Source organism: Macrobrachium rosenbergii, chromosome 9 (genome assembly GCF_040412425.1).
Source record: "Macrobrachium rosenbergii isolate ZJJX-2024 chromosome 9, ASM4041242v1, whole genome shotgun sequence".
NCBI lineage: Eukaryota > Metazoa > Arthropoda > Malacostraca > Decapoda > Palaemonidae > Macrobrachium > Macrobrachium rosenbergii.
In genome coordinates, this window is record NC_089749.1 from 22240523 (window position 1) to 22254958 (window position 14436).

Here is a 14436-nt window from a genome sequence, read left to right on the forward strand (position 1 = left end):
ATGGGGAATTGTATTTTTTGTGAAGCAGTATGCTCATTAACATTTCATATATAGACTTAATGTCAGGTAACTCGTAGTTTTGTGTTGTGATGGTCTTCGTTTCAGGTGACATTTGTCAGGGACACACATTCCATGAAAAATTTCTTGTCAGTCTTGTTCAGTGTTTAAAATTAAAAGTTCTTTTGACAGAACTCTTTTGCCTTTGTTCTTTCAAGACATGATATTCCATCATATGCTGCAGTACTTATAAAATTTGGGATTAGGTAGGTAATACTGTTCAGTGTTTATTACGGGACAGTATAGAGTCAGAAGTTTTGATGTTTATCTAGACACAGTACTTTATACTTTTTACACCCAGCATACTATAAAGAAAGTAACCCAGACTGAAATCTGGTTGGATATGTGGTACAATTAAAGTTTTGCACTTGTGATTTCGACACATTTTACTTTGTGCTGTAGTTGGAGTGTACAGTACTATTTTTCCATGAGTGAATACAATAGAACCTTATACCCAAATGGTGTTATGAATTAGATTTCAACTGCCATAGAGAGCGAGTCATCTACAATGGGTTTATGAATGGCCTGAAGCACCAACCTTGTGTTTCAGGGCCCTGGGGATTGGACTGCATATGGCACCTGGGATGGAGGGATGCTACTTTCTTCTGGCGTTGCAACACCTGATGCTTCGATGGAAGTTCCTTCAATTAATAGCCAGCAACAGATGAGCCAAAGCACTTTTTATAACACTAATGCAGCACTGAGAAAGGTCTTTGAGTGCTCTACATGTGGTAAAAGTTTCAGCAACAGGAAAGACTGCAAAAGACATGCCTTGATTCACACTAATCTGAAGCCTTTCAAGTGCCCCTATTGCCCTCATCGAGCCAATGTCAAGTGTAATTTGACCAAACATCTGAGGACAAAGCATAGATCAGAATATAGTAATGAAGTTATTCTTTAATCATTACTTTGGTGATCAAAAGTGAAATACATGCAGATAAAACATGAAAAATTTGTGTTTGTCAGGACAGCGACTATTTTCTTCTTCCAAGAACATTGTGGGTATACTGTACTGTTGAACTGTTGCTTTTGCTGTGGTTGAATCTTGAACAGTGTAACTGGGAAGGTTGTTCTAGCAATGTCAGTAGTGTGATGTTTACAGTACCATTTATAATAGTTTGCCAGCTGTTTCTGCTTATTCTGACTGGTCTTTGTTGGAAAAAGCATATCCCCTTCACATCCATTATCATTTTCATGTAATTATACAGTGGTCTTGAAAACTTACATGGAAAAGCAAAATTATGATGATGATAATCTTTTCCTAAGACTGTAATTTAGGAGAAAGAGGAATATCTGGCAACTCCCTTGTTGCGTCATTTAATAATGTTCTGGCCTGCTGTAATGAGCGGAGTTTTGGATCGAGTGATTCCTGTCATAATGTGGAAATCCAGTGTATGACCATTGGTGATAGAGAGATGTTCCCATGCATTATCTATCATTAGATTTGATAACAAACATTAGGATAAGTGATATACGGTATGCCTTTTCTTGTTGAAAGGGAAGATTTTAGAAATTATTGATAGACCAGTACTTACTACAGTGTATTTGACTGTGGAAGTGTTTCAGTATGCAGTCATAGATAAGTTGAACCTAAAACTATACTTCATGAAAAAGTTTAGGTTTCTGTTGAGAAAGTAAGAAATCAATAGTTGGTTGTTTTCAAAAGGTTGGGTTAGAGAGTCGAGTCCATGGTAGTCTAAAAGGAGTGTTGTTTCTCTGTTGCAGGCAGTGAGCTGTCTGACTTGCGCAGTTTGTGGTAAGAACTTTGGGGGTCGCAACCGTAAGCAGAACCTAGGCTTCCATATGATGATCCATACAGGCGAAAAGCGGTTCCAGTGTCCACATTGCCCACACAAATCCACACTCAAATACAACCTGATTAAACACATCCGTAACATGCATAGTGACTGCAATTTGCAGCTGTTTAATCTGCAGCCACAAGCATATAAAGGAAATTCCTGGGAATATTTAGGCTTAGACAAACAGGATGAATTTTAATTCATCCAAGAACAATAAAGTATAAAGCTTTGGTACAGTTCTTTGTTTACCTGTGAGAAGTAAACATATTTCCATCCTGTCCTTATTGTTCCTACTTTTCATTACTCAAATTTTATGGCTATTAGAATAGTGAAGTAAATTTGGAACTCTGGTGTTGTTTGGGGTTTTGAGGAATAGAGTGGTGGTTGTGACTTTGGTGTTGTGTTGCAGGGCATTGCCATTCGGGCTCTGTGTTGTACTTTCTGCAACAGAGAGTTTGCTGGACGTAACCAACACCAGCGACTTCGATACCACACGCTCATCCACACTGGCGAGAAACCTCACGCCTGTCCGTACTGCCCCCACCGAGCACGACTCAAGTTCAACCTGCTTAAACACATCCGAGCCCTTCATAAGGACCAGCTAGATCAGTGATGCCATCAACGTTTCAGCTGAGTTAATGTTGGTGCTTTTGATGAAATTTAGTCATTACCCCTCTTCCTTAACAATATTTCTGTTGAAGGTTTCCTCTGTGTCCCATTTTCCTGTATGAAAATAGCATAACCCCAGTTTAAGGAAAGGCATGTGCTTAAGGCTTACTATCTATACTATCAGTCTCTGATATTCTATTTTCATTTTATGTTTAGTGCTATTGGGGAATGAACTTAAAATAGTTTCTGTAACACATTGTTTTGTTATGGTAACTTATTATTATAGTATATTACTGTATGATATATGATCGTCATCATTATATCTACCTTTTAGATTTTCTAATGTAGATATTGAATTTTTTTTTTTTTTTACCAAGTTACAGGCTATACAAATAAGGGTCTATATGCAGTAGTAAAATTGGATATAAGTTGTTTTGAGGAATTTTATCTTTACACTTACACCTTGGCAAAATGTTTTCTCTTGTATTGTAAGATTTTTGGGGATACAAATAATTATAAAGTCTGCCTTTGTGGAGTTGTAGGAAATTCTTTTTTTTTTTATATATATATAATTTTACTTAGCATCTTGAAATTACCATTGATACTTGTTGTCATGATAGCTACAATTTTTCTGTAGTCTACGATTGTTTTTCTGTTTTTCAAAAATTTTTTTTTTAATACTCCTTGGACTCTTAGGAGTGATATAGCCGCTCCCTCTCTGTTGCAGGCGGTGGCGCCTGTGGTGTGTCCCGTCTGCGGCAAGAGTGTGAGCGGAATTAATGGTAAGCAAAAGCTGAGATACCACATGCTGACCCACACGGGTGAGAAAGACTTCCAGTGTCCGTATTGTCCACATCGCGCCAGCCTCAAGTTCAATCTAGATCGCCATATTAGAAACGTGCACAGAGAGCTTGTAGTCAATGCCCAGGCATCATACACAGAGAACTGGAATAGGAACAACATGTAGAAGATGAAATCTATTTGGTTGCTGTAGTCACTGACAATGGTTGAAGTGGAGTAGTATACAGTTATTTGGTTGTTTAATAGTTTTGGGTTGAGGAGAAATGCTTCAAAGAAATTTGGAAATTTGCATTAAACCTTTGGCATCCTGTAAAGCAGGACAGTTGCATTATTGTTATGTTATTATTTGGGGATGATATTATGATTATTTGTAAATGTTATTTTTACATTGTGCTTATTGTGTTCTTTTGAATTAAGGTTATTAATTGATTTATTGGGAGGGGGTCAGATTGGAAATTACTTTTCACATGTTAAAATTTTAAGTGTTGGAGGCCTTCAGATAGTGTCATTTTTTACAGGGTGGGGGTTGCAGCCTTAAGAGTGGTGGTGGTGGTGGTGGTGGTGGTGTTGGAGTGGGTAGTGGTGGTGGGAGTTGAAGAGACGAAAGGCCCACAAGCATTCAGTGTGTGGCAAAATCATCTCAGGTGCATGTGTCCGACGCGCGTCTCAGTATCACCTCTCGACTCATTCTGGAGAGCGCCCCCACCAGTGTCCTTTCTGTGCGTATCGGGCGCACCACAAGTTTACTTTGGATCGACATGTTCGTACCGTGCACAGAGAATATTTTGTAGCTGTAGGTTCCCAACCCAATGTAGGTGTTGCCACCTCTGCTAACAGTGTTCTACCGGTAGGAAGTACAGCAACCACTTTGGTCTCATCCACATTGGTCTCATCCACATCCACCTCTAGAAGCCCACTCAGTATTCTAGGCCTACCTCAGTTTTCAGGGAATACCATCCTACCCCCTGAAAACCGTTCTGTAACCCCCCAAGTTGCAAACCCTGTTTATGTAGGCATAACGCAAGACACAAGTGATGTGGAGAATAAAGCTGATCTGGAATCTAACAATGTTAATTTTGTGTGATTTTTCATCTTCGAACTTATGTGTAGAAAGTTGTACTCATGATTTATGGCAAAGTAGTTGTTGTATCTGTTGGAGTGGCTTATATCTCCATTCCAGAGCTTGTTGCCAGTGTTGGGTGCCATGGCCAATGAAGATCGTGTTCTAGTGTGTGAGGTATGCGGTAAGGAATTCCGTGGCCGCAATCTTCGGCAGCGGCGTGAGAGCCACCTCCTCACCCACTCAGGCCTCCGCCCTCACCTGTGCCCTCACTGTCCTCATCGTACGGCGCTCAGGTCCAATTTGATAAAACACATAAGAGCTATACACCAGATTACACCATCTTCTAGTACACATACTTGAAAATAGATATCTTTCTCTGCATTTCTGTTGCCTCCCCACTCTTTTTTTTTTTAAATATTGGAGCAGGCTGTTACACTCACTTTTCTCATTATACTGGTGAAATTAAGTAGTTTTTCACTTCTTTGTTTAGCCTTTTTTTTTTTCTCTCTCTCTCTCTCCTGTATCCAAATGCATACTGTATATTGTTTTTGGAAAATGAAACTATTGATTGGTATCTGATGTTTCTATGTTGCCTTAATGGTTAATGCAGGCTCCTTTCCGTATACAGTATAAACTGAGTTGCCTTGCCTGAAATATATTGTCTAGGGATTTTGTTTTCTCTCACTGTTTTCTCTCACATGCACTTGTATATTATCTGGCAGTGTTGATATGCTTAAACATTAGAGAAATATTAAGTGGCAAAAAAATTTGAGTTTCATGTTGCCTTTGAGTTTTTTGGATGGATTTGATATTGTTTAAAATGAAAATTTTTTATTTATGTTCAGGAGTGTCATTTCTTGTATTTTTTCTTTTCATTTTGGGACAACTTTATTTTACAACATAGGTCACAAATAGTATTGAGTTTTGTCACTGGAAGAGTGCTGCTTTCTTTTTTGTATACTGTATAAGCTATGTAAAGTTCATTGTAGATACAGTATTAATAAATGTATATTTAAAATACAGTCGTTTAATAAAACCTTAGTATTCTTAAGCTGTTGGGTTTTTGCTTTTTCTCTCAACAGAAGACTGTTAGTGTATATTTTGTTTATGTACGAAGTGTGTTTTCTGTAAATGTAAATTACACATGCTTGTGGGGTTGATCCATCATACACAGTGTTTGCACATTTCTAGAGTACACTATAATCATATGCACAAGGAACTTTAAAAAAAATGTACATTTCTGTACAGATCGTTTCACTGTACTGAGAATATACATTTTGCAGGTTCATAGTTTATTAGCAGATTGTGGACTGTACACATGAACTGTAATATGTATAGTATACATCTTGTATGTGAATTTTAGTGGTATAGGAAGTATAACAAAAATGTACACACTGCTCTTTATTAATTATTACATAAGGAGTAAGGTGCATGTACAGATGAAATGAGAAGCATAAGCCTCTCTATTACAGGCAGTCTCTCTTTCTTCAGGTGACTGATGATAAATATATACTGATATATTACTGAATATTTTTCAGTAGAGAATATTTTTCAATAGAGGAGCATTTACAAAGAACAAGTGAATTTCTGAATATCAGACAACTGTATATAAGTATCAGTTAGACAACTACAGTTTATGTAACCATGTTGTTTTAAAGATGGCCTTTTCTTCTTTAAACCAACTTGGAATTGGGGATTTGTTCTTCTTTAAACCAACTTGGAATTGGGGAGTTGGAGGATATAGGATTTATTTGCTAAGGTTTTTGTGGAACCCATTTTGAAGATGAATATTCCATATATGAGATTGTCACAACCTACTTATTCCAGTATTCATTTACCTGGCTTGTCAGTTTCTTACAGAATGTTTTTGGTAAGGGCTTTTTGGAGCCCATTTTGTTAGCTGTTTTATATATACATACCTTTGTTTCATTATAGCGCAACCCCATTAATTATTCCTTGTCTTTTGGGAACTTGGAAATCCCAGTCTCATCATATTTGTAGCAACCCTCACTGTGCTAGGTCCATCCTGTTTACTGGTACTGTCTCTACTAGCTCAGTTCTCGAGGGCCCTTGTAGAGTCAACATTACAGTTTCCCAGGATTGACTATATAGCAGTGGTGCTCACTCTTCCTCTTGCATTTCATTTAATGACATCTAATTATCTTTTTGGGCATTTCATTTTAATTTTGTGCATGAAAGTGCACAATATTACAATGAAATGGATAACCCAGTCTTATACTCCAGGATCTTTTATATTTTGTCAAGCACAGATAGATTTGAAGGGGTTTTCCGTAGGGAGATGACAGCCATTCTCAACTGGCTAGAGTGGGTTCTATGTGGTGGAGCTCCCACCTTTCAGGTGAGGTTTGGCCATGGAGTGGAACTACCGAAAACTAAATGGATGGTTCACCTGTAGAAAATTATCCATTTTGCTCATCCACGTTGTGTGCTTTCTGATGAACTTTGTCTGGAAGAGAGAACCTGGGACTCCTCCCTCTTCCCATAATCCATTGTTAAAGAATTGGGGTACAAACAGCTTTGGCCACAGGGGTTGCCATTTTCATTATGGGAACTGTTGCTGGTTGCAGCTTTGGTATATACCCAAGACTCCATCAGAGAAGATTCCTTATATCCTTAGCCCTTCACCACAAGGTGCACAAGGTCCTTGAGTTCCCAGATGGTTCCCCAAGCCATCCCATTCTGTTAGTGACAGGTGGGAGGCCTCACTTCCCTTTCTCTATAGATAAGGGAAGACATTCATCCTCCAGTGAGGCTTGTCTTCAAAGTCAAAAGATGAATTGTGTGGTTATCTATGTGTGTTTTAGGATCATGAAAGTTCTGGCTCAGATATTGCCACCCACTTTTTTTTTTTTTTTTTTAGAGACAATCCTCATTTTCCAGTATTCTAGTAACCTTTGCATTATATTCCAGTTACTACTGTGGTCAGGAAGGTTTCAGGCCTCACATCTTGAGTTTGGATCCGTAACTCAATGGCAGCCTATGGAGGAAATTTTTTAGTCACTTGGCTTTACAGCTGCCTCTGTGTTGTTCCAAAGGTGGCAGGAGGTTGGAGGCCAGTTGATCACAACCCACTCAACAAATTCAGTTGCCTGACACTATTCAAGATGGTGACAGTGATATTCTTAAAAAGCTTAGAAAGTACCTTTGATTTATCTATGATAGGGCCATTCCAGTGCCATGTCTTGTGGTTCAGCCTGTTTGCAGCTGTTTCTGTTCACTCAAACCATTAGTGATGGGCTGGGATCTGGCTGCGTAACTGTCACCTTGACAACTTGGTCATGTCTTCAGAAGAGGAATTGCAGAGGCATATGTTGGCTTTATTCCAACTCTGTTGTTCCTAGGACGCCGAGATCAATCGATAAAGTTGGATGTGTTGACCTCCACAATGTTGATTTACCATGGCACGTTCAGTGATGCAATGAGTTTGTAAGTCAAGATAACAGGATCAAGAAGTTATCAAAGGTGATTTAGCAGTTTTATAAATGAGCTCTTGTTCCACAGCCAAATCTTGAGGGTACTTCCTTGGTTGCTTTCTGTTGTGTGGGTTCCTAACAGCTAGTTCTGAATCTGCTCCCTACGACTTCACCTGGCCGGCCAGATGGTGTTTAGCCCCATCCATGCCCAAGGATTGCTCAATTCCAACCTTGGAGGAATTTTTGGAAGACCTACAGTAGTAGCGAGATACAAATAATCTGGAATTGTATTCCCCCAGTTTCTTCTGTGCCTGTTGTACTGATGTTTATTGACTTCTCAATGCACTGGTGGGGCAATCACCATCTGCACCTTCAGTCGATAGGAGCAATCTCTGGAGAAGAATTGCTATCATGCTGCAGTATTTTTGAAGCTCTTTTTCTAGCCCTGCTAGGATTACTACCATCCTTATAAGTAAGAACTCTTTGCTTATATCCAACAACTCCAAGGCCATATTTTAATTCAAGCATTAGGGGTTACTCTGCAATTCACTGTCATCGGGTAATAGAGGTGTTCACTTGGACTGAGGAGCACATTGTGGCAATAATCTTGAAGTTCATTCTAGGGCTTGAAACAGCTTAGCAAACATGCACAATCCCCTATGGGTCATGCCATGGTCATACCTCCTGGCCTTGATGTCAGATCCATCCAGGTAAGCTGCCACTTGGGAGGAAGAGTAGCTTCATTTCCACAGGTTATATGATGAGCTGGTGGAAGGAGAAAGAAAGGGGAAGGAATAATTTTATGGGGAAAAAATGGTATAGAGAGACTAGGTAAGGAAAACAAAACTGTTATGATATTGAGGTTTTCAAGATTAAAATATCGTATTCCTGCAGTAGTAAAACATTGCCAGTGTTTTTAGTTTTAGCGCTCATAAAACTACCGATTCTTAGAATCTGCAAACAAAAGTAATAGTATTCTGAAGATATATCTCCTTTAGAAAAAAGAGAGCTTTCATCACGGCTGTAACGCCAGTGAAATAAAATTACCAATAAAAGTAACAAACCTGATGTAGGTAGCAATTATATCTTGAGCTTGCTTTAAAAGAAAAATATTAAAATACAGCATATTTCTTTTCTTAGACAAAATAATCTTATGGTAAAGAGTAATCTCATAATTATCTTTCTTTGAATTTACAAGTGATAATTAAATTGATACCTATAGTCAGTTCCAACTGATCTGTCATCAGAATATTGTGTTCATTAACAATTTGTCATGACAACACTGCTCATGATATTGGCTGCTGATTGGCTTAATTTCATCTTATTTGATTGTAAACAAATAGACTTCGAATTCCGTAGCAAAGCATTTGTGTATGGAAGACGCGAAAGAGACAGGATTATACACAAAAAGTTCAAAAATAACTTTTAATGATGTGTTCTGTTTGAAAGAAATACTGGTAAACGCATATGTACAGCCAGAGAAGAAGGGCTGCGGGAATGATCAAACCTGACTTTCAGATTCGTGGTATCAGCTGTAACTGAACTGCTACAGCTTTTATCCCAGTGTGGCTGTCTGCACTTATCTTGTATATAATTTTTTTTTTTTTTTTTTTTTGATAAATATATATTATGCCAGCATCCTTTAAATTGTGAAACTCCTGCGAATGTGCTAAATTAATTGACGGCTTTTTTTTTTAATAGCTATTGTTATAGGTATTTTATAGCTGACAGCCTATAGAGTGGAAACGACCTCGGACTCAAGCCATTGCTCAGGTTTGTTACAATTTCTTAGAAGTATACATCCTGTTCATACTACAGTCATTGCTTAGGTTTGTTACAGTTTCGTAGAAGTTTACATCCTGTTCATACTACAGGCAGTCCCCAGTTATTGGCGGCGTCAGTTATCGGCGGTCTGGTTTTACGTCGCTTGTCTGGTGACGACAATAACTGGATTTTCGCTGCCGATATGCGCTGATCTCTGCTTATCGGCGCTGTTAAGAGGTGATTTTGGCGCTATTATCACCGATTTTCGGCACTATTATCGCTGATTTTCAGTTATTGGCGATTTTCAGTTATCATCGTGCTATCAGGAATGGAACCTCCTGCCAATAACCTGGGACTTCCTATACCAGTGTCTAGCATACATGTTTCAATTACAACTTTTTCTTAAGTTTTTCTCTTAAGTGATAAAAGTTATCAAGTTGTGAATAAAATGATAAAATACATGACTGGCTGAGTCACAACTCAAAATTCCTTGCAGGTCCGAGTTTTGCATGCATGTACAGTACTTGCTGTTGCATTTCTTTCTTGCTGGTCTCAGTAATAAGCTTTCACATATTGCTTGTTGTATGAAATGAAGTAGAAATCATGTAAAGAATAAAATGGGTTAGACTTACAGTTCACTGGGAGGGAGGGTATTGCTACAGTAGCTCTTTAAAATTCTGGCTGGAGAACAATAGAGAACTGGCCTTTAACAAAGCGGGGCAGTATTTTATGGAAACCATGAGTTTATTGATGTATAAAATATTGCAGAAATACTGATTTAAAATGAAAAATGATGTGTTGATCCTTTATGAGCCTTATGAAGCAAAGCATTCAAAATGGTTTCCCAGTGACACTGAAAGAAGCACCTTATTTCTAATGGTTTTATAAATATGTTGCTGCCTTTTCTCACATTCAGCAATTTATTGGCTACTAACTCAGAAAACTTTACAAACATTGTCAGGCTGTGACTTCAAGTATCAGTCTGTTACATTCCAACCTCTTTAAACCGGCTCCCTTGGGACCAGGCCACTGCCGGACCATAGAAAATCCTGGATGATGGAGATCACCCCATAAAAAAACCCTATGGTAACAAAGTCTTACCAGCTCATTCTAAATATATATTGCTGTGTTATAAAAATAGAACAATGGTTGTGAATATTCACCGTTATTTGTTAGGTTTAGTTCCTTATAAAAATTCTGGCCTGCTCCACAAGCATCTCCATGGAAATGCCTATACCCTCGGTTCGTCGAAGCTTAAACCACTTTAAAGCGCACTGTCAAGTTCTGTTCTTCTGGCATCTGGCAGTGTTTCTGGCATTTCAAAATTTTCTGGCCTTTGTTTTCAGGTAAAACCTAAAAATCTGCTGCTTTTGTTTTTTTAAACCTGTACATGAGAGAGAGAAAGCCTAAAAATCTGCTTTTTTTTAAACCTGTATATGAGAGAGAGAGAGAGAGATGTGGCCTGGTTAGGTTGTTACACCGAAAGGTATTCATTTGCAAAATTCAAATGTATAGATGTATTAAGAATGATCATTTTAATAAAATTGTTGTTTTATGTACTTATGCAATTACTGTATGTACTGTATATTTCATGCATTGTTATATTATCGTATTGCAATTTATAAACATAGCCAAGGCCCCATTTGCATTGTGATAATGTTTACATTCTTAAAATTATCAGCTAGTTGCATTTTAGTAACATCATCACAGCCGTTAGTAGCTAAATTAAATGCATTTTGGAGACTTTTTTTCGTGAATTATCAAAGCTGGGTTTAAAAATGCAACTTGCTTTATTTAAAAATTTTTTAAGTAAATTAAATGAAGTAAAGGTGTGGTTCCCCCAATTTTGGATGTTGCTTTTGCCTCTTACAAAACGTTGTGTGGCCTGCACAATACTTTGTATTCGTTTTTCAGCCACAGCTACAACCATAAATTTAGTGGCATACTTTCATAACACTTTCCTCTCCATTGCATGAAGGATGAATAAAGATTTGTTTAATTCTATTTATGGAAGTCACCATTGAAAAGTAACAAATTTTTAACAAATTGACAACTAATGCAACCCTTAATAAGTGTGTTAGTTACGTTAACTGACATTGGCAGATGGATGTATCTTGAATCAATTGTTAATGTCAGTACTGGTTTTTATGCCAGTGTCTTGCACACAGTAGTAACTGGTTGTCAATCACAAGAGATAGTAACGAATTCTTAGACAAGTCACAAGGGCATTCCTGATTTAATTTATAAACATTGGCACTTTTCCAATGAACTTTTGCATCTAGGCTTATTTCTTAGTTAAAAGCCAACCCAGATATAACATGCATTATCAAGGGTATCCACCAAAACTGTAATTTACTGAAAACACATCTTTTACTACATATACAGTATATGATGAAATCTTGTTTTTGGACGAAATTTTAGTGATCGGATAGTACACAAGTGCAGTACTGCACAGGTATAATGTATTTATGCAAATTACGGTTCTTTTGTATGCTGTATATTGTTTATTTTAACAGAATGTTTTTATTGGAAATAAAATGTGTTTGTGCATTTACGGAGCAAGCTTCAGTTCCAAAATCCAAAAAAAATCCAAAAACTGAAATGACATGGCGCTGCCCTCATAGCCGGTCAAGAACTAATGGCTGCTGATTCAAAACGTCCGGATCATGTTAGTCCCCAGAACACAGAGTTCCAGATTTAAGAGGTCGGACTGTTTTTTGTTGACATCGATAGTCATTATGAGTGGGCAAGGCTGGTGTGCAGCATAATAAGCATAGGCCGATGTAAAAGAATGCTTTTCCCCTTGTCTGTGACTGTACTAAATGCACTGAAAGCTTAACATCATTGAAAAGTATTTGCTTTTCCAAATACTGTAGGCAAAATTAAACAATTTACTATTGGAATGCCATTTAGAAGTGTGTTTTTTCTATGATGCTGATTTTACCTTGAACAGGGTAACAGTAATGAAGAAGAAAGCTTGACCTAACTGAAAATCTTGAGCAGTTGAAATGATAGGGTATGTTATTTAATGTTAAAATTTTTATATTTAAAGTATTGAATAATGTCAATTTATCAACAGTTTGAATAAATAGTCTAGACCTAATCCTATAACACGATGCTTTAAGACAATGGGGTCGCCATTATTTCTCACTCTCCCTCCCTATTATCCCTATTTGTTGTTATTCTCTCTCTCTCTCTCTCTCTCTCTCTCTCTCTCTCTCTCTCTCTCTCTCTCTCTCTCTCTCTCTCTCTCTCTATTCATTTGTTATTCGCTCTCATGTCCTTCCTCTACCATTTTTCTCTCTTTGTCTCTCTGCGGGCAGTGCATCCCACATGAATGTTAATTTTTCGGTGAGATGAGTTGAAACAGAGTATAGTAACTTGCTCATTAGTCACTTGAACTCAGTGAAACAATTTTTTACCATACTATTCTTGGATTTTTGCCAAGATGTACAGTAGTACAGTATGTAGGATCCTTAGGCACAATAGACATATGAATTGCACTATATATTCACTTCTGACTTGCATGCTCTCCTTTGCTTCCTGGCTATTAAGGCCCTTTTTATTAATATGTTGCTCCGTCATTCGAAAACTTGACCTGTCTCATATCAACACTTCCAAATTTTACTTTCTGCAATATGTTGTCCCTCATTCTTTTCATATGACCATACCACCTCAAAACTGATAGATTTTTCACTAGCAGTTTTACCACTTCGGATCCTCACATTTCTGATATTTCATTTTTGCATTTTATTTTTGTTCCACATGTACTACATAAAATTCAGCTGAAAGGAGCATCCTTTTCTTAAATTTTCACTCACCATTCAAATCTCACTTCCATAATATGATATAAGACTCAGTTGCTTTCATTCTTTTGTCACCCATATCATCATCATTGCTCAATCCTCCAGGTTTTCATTTTCCCCTCATATCCTTACAGTTAAGTTCACCTTCAACTCTTTCCTTACAAATACCTTAAAATCTGTCACTAACCTCTGTAGTAACTGTACATTATCTGTTCAACGTTTTCATATACAAATGTCAGGTACTTCAGAGCACATCATCATCTCATCCATGAGTGTTGCAACCAATATCACATATCCTTCCTCTTGCATAACTTATTAGCTCTTTCCATGAAGATATCAAAAGTCCCTGGCAGCAGCACGCACCCTTATTTCAGATCCACTTTGCAACAAACCAGTTACTCCCATGTACACATTACTTGGTTTGCTTTTATCAAAGAAATTTTCAACTGCTGCCAATTACTTTATCTTTAGTACCAATGCTTCAGTTATCTAGTTTAATTACTCTGAAAATCCTATTCACATCTTGGCTCTACTAAGTATTGTACTGTAATGTTATCCCTTTGTAATTATTACAATTGCCTTTTATTACTTGTATATGTGTGCACAAAGGAAGAATTTTTCAATACTGGTAGTGCATAATATATAATACTGAGAAAGTTACAATGTTTCTAGTTACCTGTCTATCCTGTTGTTACTTCTGTTCTTCCATGTTGTGGATATTGTTCCATATTTGGTCATCAATAACTGACTTGCAGCTTGAATTGATGGACAAAGCATCATTTCTTTTAGATGTCCAGATCTTAGTGTGGAAAAAATTACACTGTTGACTCATTGTGTATGCTTTATGAAATTTTAATCATGGACATATACGATCTACTACCTAGCACTAGATATACCATTAATTCAAGTTCACTTGCCTTTTTGCATACAGGGTTGAGTGCAAGACAATTTTCTAGAAATTTTATTCCAGCTGTGACCAGTTTAGAGAATGGTCTTCCTAACCAAAGCATTTGGTTGATTCATTGGAACTTTGGAAGTTCAAAGTTGGTTTAAATGTGTGTGTTTGTGGTTAGGTTTGTTGAGGAGGATTTTTAATTACTGCT

At 37.4% G+C, this 14436-nt stretch overlaps 1 protein-coding gene across 42 annotated transcripts in view; it reads left to right on the top strand.

Moving 5' to 3' along the window:
• LOC136841573 (longitudinals lacking protein, isoforms H/M/V-like) overlaps nucleotides 1-14436 on the top strand; it is a 131829-nt gene that overhangs the window by 38072 nt on the left and 79321 nt on the right. Inside the window, exons 5-6 of one of the 42 annotated variants that reach the window (XR_010854012.1) lie at nucleotides 1783-2496; nucleotides 3193-3247. The exons of 35 other annotated variants lie outside the window; for them this stretch is intronic. Coding sequence is in view for 5 of the 7 variants with exons in the window: in XM_067108606.1 (XP_066964707.1) it covers nucleotides 608-958 (351 nt within the window). In the remaining 2 variants the exon portion in view is untranslated. Of the gene's footprint in view, nucleotides 1-607; nucleotides 1029-1782; nucleotides 2497-3192; nucleotides 5348-14436 lie in introns of those variants that run through there. 6 more of the 42 variants (XM_067108627.1, XM_067108628.1, XR_010854017.1 and 3 more) reach the window with 6 other exon arrangements.